The following is a 15,601-nucleotide window of genomic DNA, read 5'->3' as shown; positions in this document are numbered from 1 at the left end:
GCTCTCTGAGCATCTACTCATGATGACCTCAACATGTGCTAGAGGTGGAATGAAGGTCACCCAGTGCCCTGTCTAAGCGCAGCAACCTGTCCCTATGCCCCTGCTGTGACCTCAAGCTGTGTCGGACTTTGAAGGTCAAAACCAGCATTTTGAATCTGACCCAGAAGCAAACTGGCAACTGACGAAGCCGCCTCAGGACAGGTGTAATGCATGCACAAGAACTAGCACTAGACATAGCAACAACAGTTTTGAGGGCTCCTTGAAGGGCAAATGCCCTTTTGGTAGGGTCACTACACAGCACAACTAACCTCTGGGAGAGATGCATGTGGCAGCAATATTGGCAACATCAAGCACAGCAGATATGGATTTGTGCACTTTGAATATGGCTGTTGGTGTGGGACAAAGGAACAGCCGCCTGTCAGTGGGCTGCTCGCGATCACGTTACTGCCCTAGACTAGGAAATCAATAATACATGCTGACATTTGAAGGCAGCAGACAGGCATTTGTCATTAGCCCAGCGGAGAGGGGCGATGGGGAAGCAAAGTGGCTGATGGATGGAGACCCCCTTCACATTCAGAGCATGATTTGGGGTGCGTCCGGCAAGGGAGCCACATCCTTCGCAGCGTACAAAGAATTCATCTCTCTCGCTTGAAACGAGAGAGAAGGCCGCTCAAAAAGAAAGAAAGAAAAGGAAGCAAGCTTTCTGTCTCAGACAGAAACTCAATCCACAAGGAAGAAGATGCAGGTCTGTGAGGCCACCAGCCCTAAGAAATAATTTAGCTGCCACGCACTATTTTGAGCCTGTTGCTGAGATACCGGCGTTCCACATCCCATTCTTGCGAGAGATCGGTTACAGGGCGCCGACAATGGCGTGTAATGCAAGAGCGTAGGGATGCAGACGTGAGGCGTTCCTCAGGACTCCAGAGTGGGAGAAGAGACTTGTGTGGGGGTGACGGGCCTGTGGGAAGGCTCAGGCCCTGTGTGGGGACATGTCTTCTGTAGAGGAGCGGGCTCTGCAAAAGGAAGACAGAAGGGCATGTTAACAGACCACAAGCCAGCAAGGATTCTTACGTAGCTTTCCCAACTTGAAGGAGAAGGCAACGGATAGCATCTTGAGGGAATGAATCTGGAGAAGGGTTGCACTTGCATCAAGGCAAAAGGGAAACAGAGCCTTGGATTCCTGGCTCACGTGCTTCTGTCAGTTCCAGGGGCCTTGGCTGAAAGGGTCTGTGGGTATTCTGGGTCAGGCACATGGATCCAATTCCTCTTTGTTCTCTGAGATGTACGTTGGAAGCTTCTGAAATTTTAATGAAGACACCAGATCCCAGAGGGCAGCAGCTAGCGACAGGTGTGGATTTGCAGGACGTTCAAGCATCTGTCTGAGCCTCTGGTTCCCCGCAGAGTCCTGGAAGCAGCTGGGCGTACAACAGGCAGGATGGCAACCAGGACCTAACCCACACCCATTAGGCAGAGAAGGGAAGAGGCTGATTTTCAGGCTTAAGGCTTTGGGATCCCAGGAGGTGGCTGATCCTGGCTGCCTTGCTTCTTGGAAAAGAACTTGAGTGAGCACGGAGACCGAGGGAGTTGACCAGCAGCCTGTTGCCAGGATGACTCAGGGATTCTGGAAAGTCTACAAGGCCAAAGTGCTGCAGACCCTTGGTGGAGAATTACAGGAGGAGGAGCTCCAAGATGAGGTAGAGGCCTTCTCAGACCCCTTGTCCTCCCTTGGACATTAAGTGTAGCATGGAGCAAGGCATGGATTTCTCTCTTCTTTTATGGAGAAGAGGCCTTGTAGTCTAAAAAGGGACTTCCAACCTCAGAGACTGTGGACTACAACTCCCATCATCCCCAACCACAATGGCCAAAGGCTGGAGGTGATGGGAGTTATAGTCCAACAACATGCAGGGACCCAAGTTTGAGTAGTTCCCATCCTAGGAATTTGGGCAGTTGCCAAGTTAAAGAAGTTGATTCATTGTTTCTCTGTTTTACTTGATTAATTGATTGATGGACGGATTTAAATCTGAATTCAAATCTGCATGTCAAGGAACAAAATAAGTCTAAAGAAAAAGACAGAAGCCTTCCCGTTTGCACGCAAGAAAACGTGGAATACCTCTGCCAAAGTGCTGCTTGCCATCTGCAGTTTTAAAGTGCTTACAGTACATTAAAAATAATTACATGTTATTTAGAAGTCTGTTGACAGTTAATTGGGGACATCTTCTTAGCAGATCAAAATGTGTTTAATTAATTGGCCTAATAGATAAATTGGCAAAGGGTGGCGGCTTTATTAGAAAAACGACGAATCAGGGACGTGATGAAGGTAAAGTGTGCTGTTGAGTCGGTTTTGACTCCTGGCGACCACAGAGCCCTGTGGTTTTCTTTTGGTAGAATACAGAAGGGGTTTACCCTTGTTTCCTCCCGCGCAGTATGAGAAGATGCCTTTCAGCATCTTCCTATATTTCTGCTGCCCAGTATGGGTGTCTGGGAAACATACCAGCAGGGATTCAAACCGGCAACCTCTGGCTTGATAATCAAGTCATTTCCCCTCTGTGCCATTAGGTGGCTTTTCAAGGATGTGGTAGAAATGTATAAAACAATGAAATTGTGGAGAGAGTCCAAAGAAGGGGGCAGGTTCATGACAAGCAGTAGCAGCAGCCCTGTAATCCAGGGAGCCAGTGTGGTGTAGTGGTTAGAGTGCTGGACTAGGACCGGGGAGACCTGAGTTCAAATCCTCATTCAGCCATGAGACTTGCTGGGTGACTCTAGACCAGTCACTTTGCTCTCCGCCTAACTTACTTCACAGGGTTGTTGTGACGAGAAACTTAAGTATGTCCCCCTTATTGTCTAAGTTTTTAGGACACTCTGATGACTTTTATTTGAAGTTTTTATTACTTAACCCAGATGGAAAAAAATATTAATATAGTGGCCAGGTTTTGTTTTATAATCTGCAAAACTCGATCTGATCTTTAGCAATGTATTTCGTAAGTTGTTTATATATTTTTCTCTCCTTTTAAAATTTTGTTTACACGATGCATTGTTTGTATTTCTTGTATATTGGTCTACGACCATAATACAGTATGTCGTACACCGCTCTGGGCTCCTTGGAGGGAAAGCGGGGTATAAAATGTAATAAAATAAATAAATAAATAACCCCCGCCCCCATTTCCACATGACTCCCCAACACTCCTGAAGTCAATTTCTTGTTTCAGAGAGATATCCCGGAGTCAATGGAAACCACAGACTCCACGCTGCTGGCAGAGGAAGGAGCAAATCCCGTTTCTCAGCTTGCCCGTCGGGTAAGGACCAGCAGCTATTCCCAACCAGAACTCAAGGGGCCTTTTTGAGCTGCAGGAGCGATTTCAGAAGCTGGTGTGCGACTCCGAAAACGGTCTGCAGCGACATCCATGCTCCTGCACTGTGGAATTTGCCATGGTGTGGATTTGCTAGATTTGCTGTGGTGAGAAATAACTTTCTGAAAACAAAAGGTTGTGACCCACAGCTTCTTGTAGAAGCTCTGAGCTTGAGTACTGGGGAGGATGAAAGAAAAAAGCAAAACAAAACGAAATCTATAAGAGGCAGTGGTGAGTGCAGGGGGGGCTGCAAAACTCTGGTCCTTCTGCAGATGTTGGACTACAAATCCCATCACCCCGACTATTGGCCACTGTGGCTGGGGATGATGGGAGTTAGAGTCCAAAAACAGCTGGCCAGAAGTTGTGCAACCCTCGGTTAGAGTGTCATACAAGGACTTGGAAGACCAAATCCCCACTCAAGCCTGAAGTGACCTTGGGCCAATCACTCTCTTTCAGATTAACCTACCTTGCAGGGTTGTTGTGCAGATAAAATGGGGGGGGGAGGGATGTACACTGCCCCGAGTCCCTTGGAAGAAAGGTGGGGTGGACATGAAAATAAATGAATATGAACAATTAAGTAGTTTTTGTTTTTTCCAAAAAAGGGTTTATTTATAATGGCTAGGCAAGAAACCTGTGATATCATCATAGAACTTTGATTGTGGGGGTTGACAAGTGAAACCCCCCTCCACCCACCCAAGTACTTTCTAAAGGTTTGTTTATTTTAAAATGGTTGTATACCACCTTTCAGTAAAATTCAGGGGTTCTCAAACACGGGTTCCAAGATGTTGGACTATGGCTCCCATCTTCCCCTGCCACAATGGCCTTAATAAGTGCCATGTGACTTGTCAGTCAACCAAGTGCTCCGTCCCATTCATTGAGTAGAACGAGGGAATGCGGTAGAAAGAGAGAGCGGGTTTATTTTGTACTAAGCAATTGTATTGAATATTTCCCCCTGAAATCTCTGTAAGTAAAAGGACTGGGTTGTCACCACCACCCCATGACTCCTGGAAGGATCTGTGTGCTCTTCTAATCCAGACCTGTACAACTTTGGCCCTCCCGCTGGTTTTGGATCACAACTCCCATCATCCCCAGCCAGAGTGGCCAACAGTCAGGGATTAGAGAAGTTGTAGTCCAGCATTTGCAGGAGGACCAATGTTGTGTGCAGCTCTGATCCAGTGGTGCTCTTATCCTTGGACTTCGGAGCCGATGTCCAGGGCCTCCATGCCCCCTGGGGGGGGCAAATCCTCTTTGGTTTGTCCTAGGTGGTGTGGGTTGCTGCTGGCCCACACTGTGCTGGGCGGCCGAGTGTGATTGTGACCTGTACCGGGTGCTTTAGAGACAGAGAGGGGAGTGGGGAAAGAAATATGTGGGGTGGGAATATGCTGAGTTATGTGTTGAAATATTTCTGCTAATGCATATTGGAATAAATCTACCTGTTTTATATCCATATATTCTTGTGAGTTCAGTTGCTGTTTGTGTCCTCAAGAACCCACGTGTTAAAAATACGGTGTGAGACGATTCTCATGATGGAGAGAAACCGCGCTGGTTTCTCCCCATTGTGAGAACCACTGGGCCCCCCCGGGCAAGCCTGGTGGTTCAACGGCAGCTAGCCTGCCTACAACCCCTCCCCTAAAAATGAGATTAGCGGAGCAAGCACTCTGCTAAGCGCGTTTTACTGATCTGCACCACAGCGACACACAAGTAGACCTCCGACCAGGAGGCTACAACAAGCCTCCTGACCTCAGGGGTCTCCCCGGGATGCCCCACGCATTGGGTGGCCACCGATCCCCACTGCCCCTGCCGGCTTCGTGAGGAGCTGGTAGTCATGTGGGCGGCCAGTTTGGCTGCCCAGGGCTAGCCTGGGGGTCGTCTGCGGGGAGAGCGGGCTAAGCCTGCTCTCCCTGCAGAACCCAGTAAGGCTCTACACATGGATTGCGTGTAGAGCCTTTGTGTGTCAGTGTGTGTGTGTGTGTGTGTAGGGGGATGATGCTTAAATTGCAGTGGTGGGGGTCTCCAGCAAGGGGGTGGGTGCCCAAAGGCCTTTAGGTCCAGGCTCCAAAAGTATCTAGGTGCACTTCTGCCCTGGCCTAACCCCTGTTTTTTCTCCCCGCTGTCTCCTCCCGTCTTGCTTTGCAGGTCCAGGGGGCAGGAGCGAAAGGCTGGAGGACGGTCTCGTCTTTGTTCAACCGAGAAGATGAACATCAGCTGCTGGCCTCCGAGGCTTGTGCTGACCAGTAAGAGAAATCCTTCCCTCTTCCCCGCTTTGCGGTCTCAGATGACCAGCGAGTTCACTTGACCTTGTTTATCAAGTGAAAACAACAGCTACCATGACAAGTTGTGTGAAAGGGGCAGATCATCTTACCGTTCAACAATGACAGACCGGCTCATGTTCTCCTCTTAGCCAGGCAGCAACAAGGCAGCATGTGCATGGAAGCCCCCAGACACCTGAAGTGGCTGCTGCTTCCAACAACCACTACAAGGCGCCTATGCCTGGCTGCAAAGCTTTTATCCATCTCTTGACTTACCCCACACACACACGCCCGAGTCACATGTTATGCTCACCACTTGTACGAGTGTACACAGATAAAGATATCTACGCTTGTACTGTCATTCACATGTTATGCTGTACGTAGGTACAGAAGTATACCTGTGAGTGAGCCAGCATGGTGTCGTGGTTAGAATGCTGGACTAGGACTGGGGGAGACCCGAGTTCAAATCCCCCTTCAGCCAGGAGACTAGCTGGGTGACTCTGGGCCAGTCACTTCTCTCTCAGCCTAACCTACTTCACAGGGTTGTTGTGAGGAGAAACCTAAGTATGTCGTACACTGCTCTGGGCTCCTTGGAGGAAGAGTGGGATATAAAATATAATTTTTTAAAAAAATTGAAGGGCCTGTATTCAGGTTCATTCTTAAAATAAACACAGGTACAGTAATTCACACAAGCACAAGCACGAGTGTACAGACATCTGTACATCCGTACAGCCTAATGTCTGGATGTCTGGCCAACATCTTGAGGAACAAGGAAATCCTTACCCTGGCTGTTTTGTTTTCTTATTTTCTCTGGCAGAAGAGCTGTTCTTGCCTGCAGCTGATAGTGGGAAGCCACTGTTGCTAGAGATAATGAGGGAGGGAAACAGCTGAGGCAGCACTTTCCTTGTTCCTCTCTTGGTCAGCTTTGTGATGCTTTTGCACCCTAGACTTCCCTAAGCAGCAGGAATGTTCAGAGCAGCCCTTTGTGGAGGCTGTTTCCTCCTCAAGATATTGTATTCTAGGCTTACGGTTTGCAAATCTATTAACTGAGCAGACAGGCTCCCGGACAAGCAGCACTCATCTTGAAGTACTATCATCCCACCACAAACAATGGTATGCCCCCAGCATCCACTTTTATGAAGCTGAAGGGTTCACTTTGCCCTTCCATGAGGCAAAGTGAGGTGGTCACCTCAGGCGGTAGATTATTGGGGCGACAGTGAGGTGGCAGGGTGCTATTCTGCCCTTGCTTTTAAAAAAGAAGCAAAATAGTGGAGGGAGAGTGTGCCCTGCCTCAGGCGTGGAGAGCTGATCTTGGGGTAGCAAGTACAAATAGTCCCCTTTGCTAAGCAGGGTCCACCCTGGTTTGCATTTCAATGGGAGACTACATGTGTGAGCGCTGTAAGATATTCCCCTTAGCGGATGGGGCTGCTCTGGGAAGAGCACCTGCATGCTTACATGCAGAAGGTTCCAAGTCCCCTCCCTGGCAGCATCTCCAAGATAGGGTTGAGAGAGACTCTTGCCTGAAACCTTGGAGAGCCTCTGCCAGTCTGTGTAGACAATACTGAGCTAAATGGACCAATGGTCTGACTCAGTAGAAGGCAGTTTCCTATGTTCCTATGATCTTGAGCCGCCTCCAGGGGCATAACTATAATAGGGCAAGGGAAGACAGTTGTCTGGGGGCCCACCTCCTTGGGCCCCCCCACCAGAGGCAAGTCACATGACTGACTCCCCCAGCCACGCACCCGCCCGGGCTTCCTTCAGCTGTATTCATCCTCCAAAGTTGATGTGAGTGTTAAGACCTGGAGCGACCAGAACAGCAAGTCTTTCTCTAGTACCATTAAATGACTTGCGTTGTCCACAATTTACAAAACCTTTCTAAAAATAGTTTAGGATGATGTTCTATTGTGGCACATAGGTATATAGATATAGATACATACACACACACACACACACACACACACACACACACACACATGCTTTTTGTTACCACTATTCAGCTTCTTATAAGATTTCTTTACTTCATGAGCTGAGCTTCAGTGATGGGGGGAGGGCATTTTAAAAGCTTGTCTCTGGGCCCACTCCAACCTTGCTATGCACCTGGCTGCCCCTGCCTCATATTGAGTCCATCTAGCTCAATCTTGTCTGGCCAGGGGGCTACAACGTTGCTGGTGACCGTGGTGGGACAGGCTCTGCCGCTGAGCGCACTACCCCACACTAACCACGCCCTTTGCCCCGTGCCATCACGCCAACACAGGAGGCGTTCTGGCTCTAGGTACGGACACACAGTGGCCCCTTATGCTCTCTAGCCGGCAAAGCCCTTCCTTGCCCTCCCTCCCTCACACCTTCAGCGCCTTCCTCAGTGACCTTTCTCTTGCTTTCAGTCCTCTCGCAGCAAAGGCAGCGGAGGAGTCCTCCTCCGAGAAGAAACCGTCTGGCCTTTGGGACGTCTTTGCCACCAAGTGGCAGCAAACAGCCACTCTGGAAAATATGGCCACAAAGCCCGACCCCGGAGAGCCAATGGCCGAAGGCAGTGAGGCGTTAGGGGAGATGACCGTTGAGGATGCCAGCAACGCCAGCCAGGACAATGACCTTCGGGATGCTGAAGGAATGGCTTTCAAGTGGAGTTTCCTGACCAGCAAACTGGCCGAGATCAAAAACAAAAACCTCCCCAAGAGCAACTAGGCCTGACAAAGGAAGGATAGACTTTGGCATTCGATCTTTTCCTGACAGGGGACACAGAATCCTCTGGCAACCTCTTGTCAGTAACTTTTGACAGTCCAGCTGGACCTGGTGGGAAGGATCCATTGCCAGATCTGGGTGGTGTTAACCATCCCATTCGGAAGCCCCCGCCTCCCGCCCCCTTAATGCGTGTGTTGTGACTCAAACAGTATCCATTCCCTCTCGCTCGTTGCAAGACTGTCCTCAAAAGATGGATATAGACTCTTTGGAACTCTTTCCTTACCCAGGGTCGGTTACCCCAGTGTGGAGAGGAGAGCTGGTCTTGTGGTCGCAAGCATGACTTGTCCCCTTAGCTAAGGAGGGTCCACCCTGGTTGCATATGAATGGGAGACTAGAAGTGTGAGCACTGTAAGAGATTCCCCTCAGGGGATGGAGCCACTCTGGGAAGAGCAGAAGGTTCCAAGTTCCCTTCCTGGCAGCATCTCCAAGATTGGGCTGAGAGAGATTCCTGCCTGCAACCTTGGAGATGCCGCTGCCAGTCTGTGTAGATATTAATACTGAGCTAGATGGACCTATGGTCTGACTCAGTATATGGCAGCTTCCTATGTTCTATGGACAGAAGCGAGCTCATTTCCTTAACAGTTCCCATGCTTGCATGCTTTAATGCAGCAATCTCCAACTTTGGGGCCCCAGATGCTGTTGCTGGACTACAAGTGCCATCGTCCCCAGCTGGGATGATGGGAGTTGTAGTCCAACAACATCTGGGGACCCAAGATTGGGGACCCTGCATTAATGACACTCTAGGGCAGCGCACACGTATCTAGTCCAGCATCCTGTTTCCCACAGTAACCTACCAGATGCCTCTGGGGAGCCCACAGGCAAGAGGTGAGGGCATGCCCTCTCTCAGTTGGCTCTGGGGTCCTGCAGCAGCAGCTGTCTGTTTTCATGGCAAGCCTGGCAGATTGGTCGCTGTGCCTGTGGGGGCGCTATCAAAGCTGCCATATCCTGAGTCAGACCCTTGGTCCATCTAGCTCAGTATTGTCTATCCCGACTGGCAGCAGCTTCTCCAAGGTTGGAGGCAGGAATCTCTCTCAGCCCTATCGTGGAGATGCTGCCGGGCGGGGAACTTGAAACCTTCTGCTCTTCCCAGAGCGGCTCCATCCCATAAGGGGAATCCCTTACAGTGCTCACACATCAAGTCTCTTGCCTGTGGGCTTCTTGGAGGCATCTGGTGGGCCACTTATGAAACCAGATGCTGGACTAGAGAGGCCTCCTCGGGCCTGGTCCAGCGGGGCTGTTCTTCTGTTCTAACCCTGGCTGCAGTTCTGGATGAATTCTGCTTGCTTTGGACCACACACCTGCTTCTTGAACACTTGGACTGCTATGGCTCCTGGGCAACTGGTATTGAGAGGCATTGTTATCTCTGAGGTTGGAGGCTCTGAGAAAGCAGGCACTTAAGCCACGCTTTCAACACAGAGTAGCTCCCAGCAAGGAACAAGCTTTGAAGCCAGGTTTTTTATAGGGCCTAGTGGACAGGTCTTGTGGTAGCAAGCATGACCTGTTCCCTTAGCTAAGCAGGGTCTGCCCTGGTTGCATATGAATGGGAGACACCATGCGTGAGCATGGTAAGATATTCCCTTAGGGGATGGAGCCACTCTGAGAAGAGCATCTGAGGTTCCAAGTTCCCTCCCTGGCAGCATCTCCAAGAGAGGACTGAGAGAGACTCCTCCCTGCAGCCTTGGAGAAGCCACTACCAGACTGTGTAGACCAGGGATTCTCAACGTTGGGGCTCCAGATGTTATTGGACTTCAACTCCCATAATCCCCCACCAAAGACCACTGGGGCTGGGGATTATGGGAGCTGAAATCCAATAACATCTGGGGACCCAACATTGAGAATCCCTGGTGTAGACAATACTGAGCTAGATAGACCAAGGGTCTGAGTCAGTATATGGCAGCTTCTTATGTTCCTAACTCCTGCACCTTATGCCAGAGATTCTTGATCCTGGGTCCCCAGATGTTCTTGGATTACAGTTCTGAAGGCCATCATGGCTGGGTTTGGTGAGTCCAACAGCATTTGGGGACAGTGTTCCCTCTAAGGCATGCGCACATGTGGGCGCTCACAAGTTTTTTGATATCCATTCAGTTAATTTTAGATCCCGCTCAGGCCGAATCAGGAAGGCCCCACTCTGAATGCTCATGTGCGCGCACACTGCCTTGATACTGCTGCCCAGAACAAAATTCATTCTGCGCACAGATGGAAAAAAAAAAATAGAGAGAACCCTGTTTGGTGACCCAAGTTTGAGAAGCCCTGTCCCAGAGGCATAGCTGAAATTGAACGTGTCTCTGGGAAAAGTCCCTAGGCCCTAATGGGCAGCTGAGCGGCAGCTGGTGAGGTGACAGCTTGCTATTGGTTCTCCTACACCTCTCTGAAGAAGGAGGTGGGGGCAGGGGCCCATCTTCACAGTGTGTCCCCAGGGCCCACTCCAACCTTGCTATGCCCCTGCCTTGCCTTATGACAGTTGATATTTAGAATGATGACGGGTTAGCATAGGAACATAGGAAGCTGCCTTATACTGAGTCAGACCACTGGCATACCTGCCAACATGTCCCGATTCCCCCATTCAGGTGAATGGGGAAATAGGGACATGTTGGCAGCTATGCTTGGGTCCATTTAGCTCAGTATTGTCTACCCCAGGGCTTCTCGACCTTGGGTCTCCAGACTTCAACTCCCATAATCCCCAACCAAAGGCCATCGGGGCAGGGAATTATGGGAGTTGAAGCCCAATAACATCTGGGGACCCAACGCGGAGAATCCCTGGTCTACACTGACTGGCAGCGACTTCTTCAAGGTCTCAAGCAAGAGTCTCTCCCAGCCCTACCTGGAGAAGATGCTGGCAGGGATGGAACCTGGGACCTTCTGCTTGCAAAGCTGATGCTATGCCCCCATCCCCAGAAGTGGCATACATGGGTCTCCCATTCAGGCACTTTCTACTCCAAGACCTACTTAGCTTCAGCAATGTGGCTGTATCATGTACCCTTAGACCATGCACCGGGAAAGTTTGCCTGCGCTTGATAGGATCCTAGCTAGTTCTGAGTGAGAACTACCACTGACATCAAGAAACCTTGGTTCATTCATCCGTGGGCCACACTTTAGTTCTACGTTTCTTGCAAGAAAGGCAATAGAAAAGTTAAGAGAGAGAGAGCGTACACCCTTTGCACCACTGAGACTATCACTGAGGATACTTCATCGTATGCAGATCTTCATTCCGGAGAAGGGGTCCTTCGGCAGTCCTTTCTAGGGTCCAGCTGATGTGGAGAGGACAGCAGAGGTGGGAGTACCTACCTCGAATGACCACGTTGACCCCCTACAGTTGTAGTGCATTTTTTAAGCTCTTCTTCCTGGTGATTCCAACTGATCCATTCCACCCAGAATCTTCTTCTTCATGAGTTGAGAAGAGATTTCTGCTCTGTGCTTGGTTTCTACTAAGGTTGTGGCTAAGAGGCATGTTGAACATTAAATACTTATTTTTACAGCCAGAATAGCCTCAGACTCATATTTGCCTATTCTGTTTTTATGTTACCTACTTATATACCCCACTCTTCCTCCAAGGAGCCCAGAGCAGTTATACATGGTTATGTTTATCCCCACAACAACCCTATGAGGCAGGTTAGGCTGAGAGATAAGTGACTGGCCCAGAGAGCCAGTGAGTTTCATGGCTGAATGGGGATTCGAACTCGCATCCCCTATTCAAAGGAGTCCAAAACTCTAACTAATACACCACACTGGCAATCCTGTTAGAGTAGGAGCTCTCAAAGTTGCTTCCCCAGATGGCCTTTTTTTTACAGGCCTTTGGCCATTGTGGCTGAGGATGCTAGACATTGTAGACCAACAACATCTGGGGAACCAATTTTGAGAACCCCTGGGTGGAAGAACCTAAGCTCCTAGCAAGTCTATTTACAGCATGTCGCTCAGAAGTCAGTCCTGCTACACTTAATGGGGCTTACTCCCAGGTAAGCATGCATAGGACTGAAACCTTGATCATCATAACACAGCATGTTAGAGCCAGAAAACCAGTCTTGGGGCTAAGACTCCAGCTGTGCTAAAAGTTGACAAAAAGGGTACCCCAGTTCTATGTCCCACAATGCACAGAAAACTCAATGACTGAAACAGATTAGCCAAGCATATATAATCCTGCAATTGCTAAAAATATTGCATAATGTATTCTGCCTTGCTAGTCATGGGAAAGGCAATGAGCTAGGCAGGACTCAGAAACCTTGCCACTGGCCACAGGAAGCCATACTAATCAACCCATCTGGCTTCCTTCCACACGCTTTCAAGAACTGTAATCACAAATCATAGCTTGATATCCCCATCCCCACTTTTAAACACAATCAGACCCTTAGGGCAGGGGTTTTCAAGTGTGGGTTCCCAGCTGTTGTTGGACTACAATCCCCATCACCCCCTGCTACAATGACCCAAAGTTATTGTGGTGGGGGATGATGGGTTTGTAGTCCAGCCAGTGTGGTATAGTGGTTAGAGTGTTGGACCAAGACCGGGGAGACCTGAGTTCAAATCCCCATGCAGCCATGACACTCACTGGGTGACTCTTATTTTGAACTGACACTTGGCATTACAAAGGAGCATGTTTAGGTTCAGTGGGAACTACTCCCCGAGGCCTGAGAGCTGACAGGACAGCTGGAAGGGAAAACAGTAATTAAATTACGAGACTGCCTTCCCGAGTAACGGCATGCTGACCTGCCAACGCCCAATCCTCTCTTCCCCACCACCACTGAAATAGCTGCTCCAAGCTCATCCAACACGTCCCCTGCTCCATCCTTAACGAGAGAGCCTAGACGTATCTTTGGCAGCCTGGCACAAACCACTAGAACAAGAAACACAACCAAAAAACCCTAAAACTAAAACAGGAGGGTTTTGAGCATAACTTCCTCTCAGACCTCAAAGGCTTTGGTAGTGAGTCTGCACCTCTGGCTTGCATTTGTCCTTTTATGCCAAACACCGCAGCAGGGACGCTGGAGCTCGGCTGATGAAGCCGGCCCTCACAACTGCAGCTCATCAGGGCAATCAGGACAGCGGCTCAGGTGGTTGGAATAGCAAGAGCAGCAGATTATTGTCATTTGGAAAGCAAAGGGCTTTGCATCCCTGCTGAGACCCTGGAAAGGAGGGGGCGGGGAAGTACCGGGACTGCGTTCCTGCCCACCCCACAGCACTCCACCACTGATGACACCAAGCCAGGCAGGGTCGTTCTTAGCTCAAGCCAGCCCTTGCTGCGGGGAGGAAGGAGAGGTGTGTTCCATCAGGACAGGGAGGAGAAGAAAGCGGAGAGGGTGTCCCAGCAGAGGAAGGAAACACGATGGCAGTATATGTGCTGCTGGGTGCAAGCATGGCCTTCTGCCCTGTACACTGAGCCCAGGAGTTGGGTTGCAAAATGCAGCCAGGCACAAGGCCGAGGGTCCCACACGCCGGAAGAGCCAGACCTCTGTTGGAAGTTAAAGGACTTTGCGCTGTCTCTTTGCCTCAGACAGTGGAGGACAGACTAGTAAGTCAGAGGGCTAGAGGGTCAAGACATTGGTCATCACTTCTCCACTGCTCTGATGCTATCCCTTTGAAATGTAGATTGCTAATCTTAGGGGATTCAAACTTCCTTCCTTTCTCTCTCCTTCCTACCTGGCCGCCTACCTTGCAACATGGCAAGCTTCTCTCCCTGCACCATATGTGCAGAGAGGATGCAGAATCCATCTGCATCCAGCTAGATAGATAGATTAGAGATCCTAACTCCTCACTTTCCTATCTAGAATGGAGTTCCTTAATAAATGCCTTTTATATTGATTTGAAACTATGAATTGGCTCCAAGTTACTTTACTCTCAGCAAACACACATGCCTAACTAAACTACCACTGTGTTGTGCCTCTGTGCACTCTGCTATAATGAGAAAAGGATTCTCTCACCACAGAGAATTTCCAACAACCTCAGCCTTCCTCTCCCCATGGTGCACCAATGGAAAGGGAAGAGACAGAAGGCTGTTCTCATAGGGTAGGAAACGTATTCCATCCCAGTTCGGGAGCTGTGAGCACTTTCATTTTGAGAATATACTGGGCCCCTATCCCAACTACAGATCACTGGAGATTGTCTGATCTACGTTTATAAGAGCTGTACTCAGGGCACCTAGATGTATTACTAATGCTGCACAAAGGTTAGAAACGGGCTTTCAGAGGGTGGAATCCAAAGCATGGATTTCAGTTTTCAACTACTGGCTTAAGATCAATTCTTCCCCGCTGGGGCTGATTCCCTTTGTGTTGGCCAATAGGTTTCAGTCTTCCTGGACGCAAGCACTGCTGGTCAAACTCTCACCACTTGGCCTCTCTTTAGAATATCTGTCATTATTAGGATATAATCCAGCCAAAGAGATCCTCAAACAGAGCATCTTGGACACGGAGCATCAAAATGACCTAGGTGTCATTCCGCAGACCACAAGAGGGCACCCTGGCGATCTCAGCCAGGAACCAGCCAGTTATTTATTATCATTTTCTCTACCTAACCCAGGGGTGTAGCTATGATTGAGCAAAGTGGTTCAAAGAACCTGGGCCCCCCAGGCTCCCGAGGACCCCCCAGCTCCACCCCTCCCTATTTTCTTCATTATCTCCTTCACTCTGAGGGGCTGGCAGAGAAGGGCCAACACTGGCCCCCTCTCCCTTAGCTACGCCCCTGACCTAACCACCAGAGAGTGCTCCAGCAAGGTATGATGCCTTACCATCAGCAGCTGGGGTGAGGTTGAATCTGTCCAACACGTGTGGGCTGATGGGCCTTGGGCCTGATCCAGCAGGGCTATTCTTATGTTCTTATGTGTTGCTATATTGTTCCTTTTTTTATAATGACAGTCGACATAGCCTTATTGCTCCCTTGTTATTATAAGAGCCCGGCCGAACTGATTAATTTTATGTCACACTTCTTCTTGCAGACGAGAAATCTTCTACCAAACACAACATGGCTAAATTCTGTGTGGCCACTGTTAAGATCCACCACCAATTAATTTTACCCTTTAGATCTCGCCATAAAACATTTTCTTTGTCGGTGTACTGTATGATAGATCTCTTATCTGAATGTTGTATAATTGGTTGTTTTTATGTCTGATCTATGATTGTAGTAAAGCTATTCATTCATTCCACGAACTGTAAGAACAGCCCTGCTGGATCAGGCCCAAGCCATCTAGTCCAGCATCCTGTTTCCCAAAGTAGCTCACCAGATGCCTGTGAGAAGTCCATAGGCAAGAGGTGTGTGCATGCCCTCTCTCCTCCTGTTGCTCCC

The 15,601-nt window shown here is 49.5% G+C and overlaps 1 protein-coding gene across 1 annotated transcript; it reads left to right on the top strand.

The window, feature by feature from the left end:
- Positions 1–1,564: 1,564 nt before the first annotated feature.
- Positions 1,565–8,278, top strand: C7H1orf232 (chromosome 7 C1orf232 homolog). The gene is made up of 4 exons (XM_053266889.1): positions 1,565–1,694; positions 3,207–3,293; positions 5,484–5,581; positions 7,978–8,278. The coding sequence occupies exons 1-4, from the start codon at positions 1,608–1,610 to the stop codon at positions 8,276–8,278; spliced, it is 573 nt and encodes a 190-aa protein (XP_053122864.1). The 5' UTR covers positions 1,565–1,607.
- Positions 8,279–15,601: the final 7,323 nt, after the last annotated feature.

Source organism: Hemicordylus capensis, chromosome 7 (genome assembly GCF_027244095.1).
Source record: "Hemicordylus capensis ecotype Gifberg chromosome 7, rHemCap1.1.pri, whole genome shotgun sequence".
In the NCBI taxonomy this organism is placed as follows: domain Eukaryota; kingdom Metazoa; phylum Chordata; class Lepidosauria; order Squamata; family Cordylidae; genus Hemicordylus; species Hemicordylus capensis.
The sequence above is the reverse complement of the archived record's forward strand: the minus strand, read 5'-3'. Positions and strand labels throughout refer to the sequence as shown.

Bases quoted from the DNA above. Each gene is read 5' to 3' on its own strand.
- C7H1orf232 (XM_053266889.1), top strand. From the start codon at position 1,608: ATGACTCAGGGATTCTGGAAAGTCTACAAGGCCAAAGTGCTGCAGACC. The intron at 3,294-5,483 runs GTAAGGACCAGC...CTTGCTTTGCAG, and splicing joins TTTCTCAGCTTGCCCGTCGG to GTCCAGGGGGCAGGAGCGAA. The intron at 5,582-7,977 runs GTAAGAGAAATC...TCTTGCTTTCAG, and splicing joins TCCGAGGCTTGTGCTGACCA to TCCTCTCGCAGCAAAGGCAG.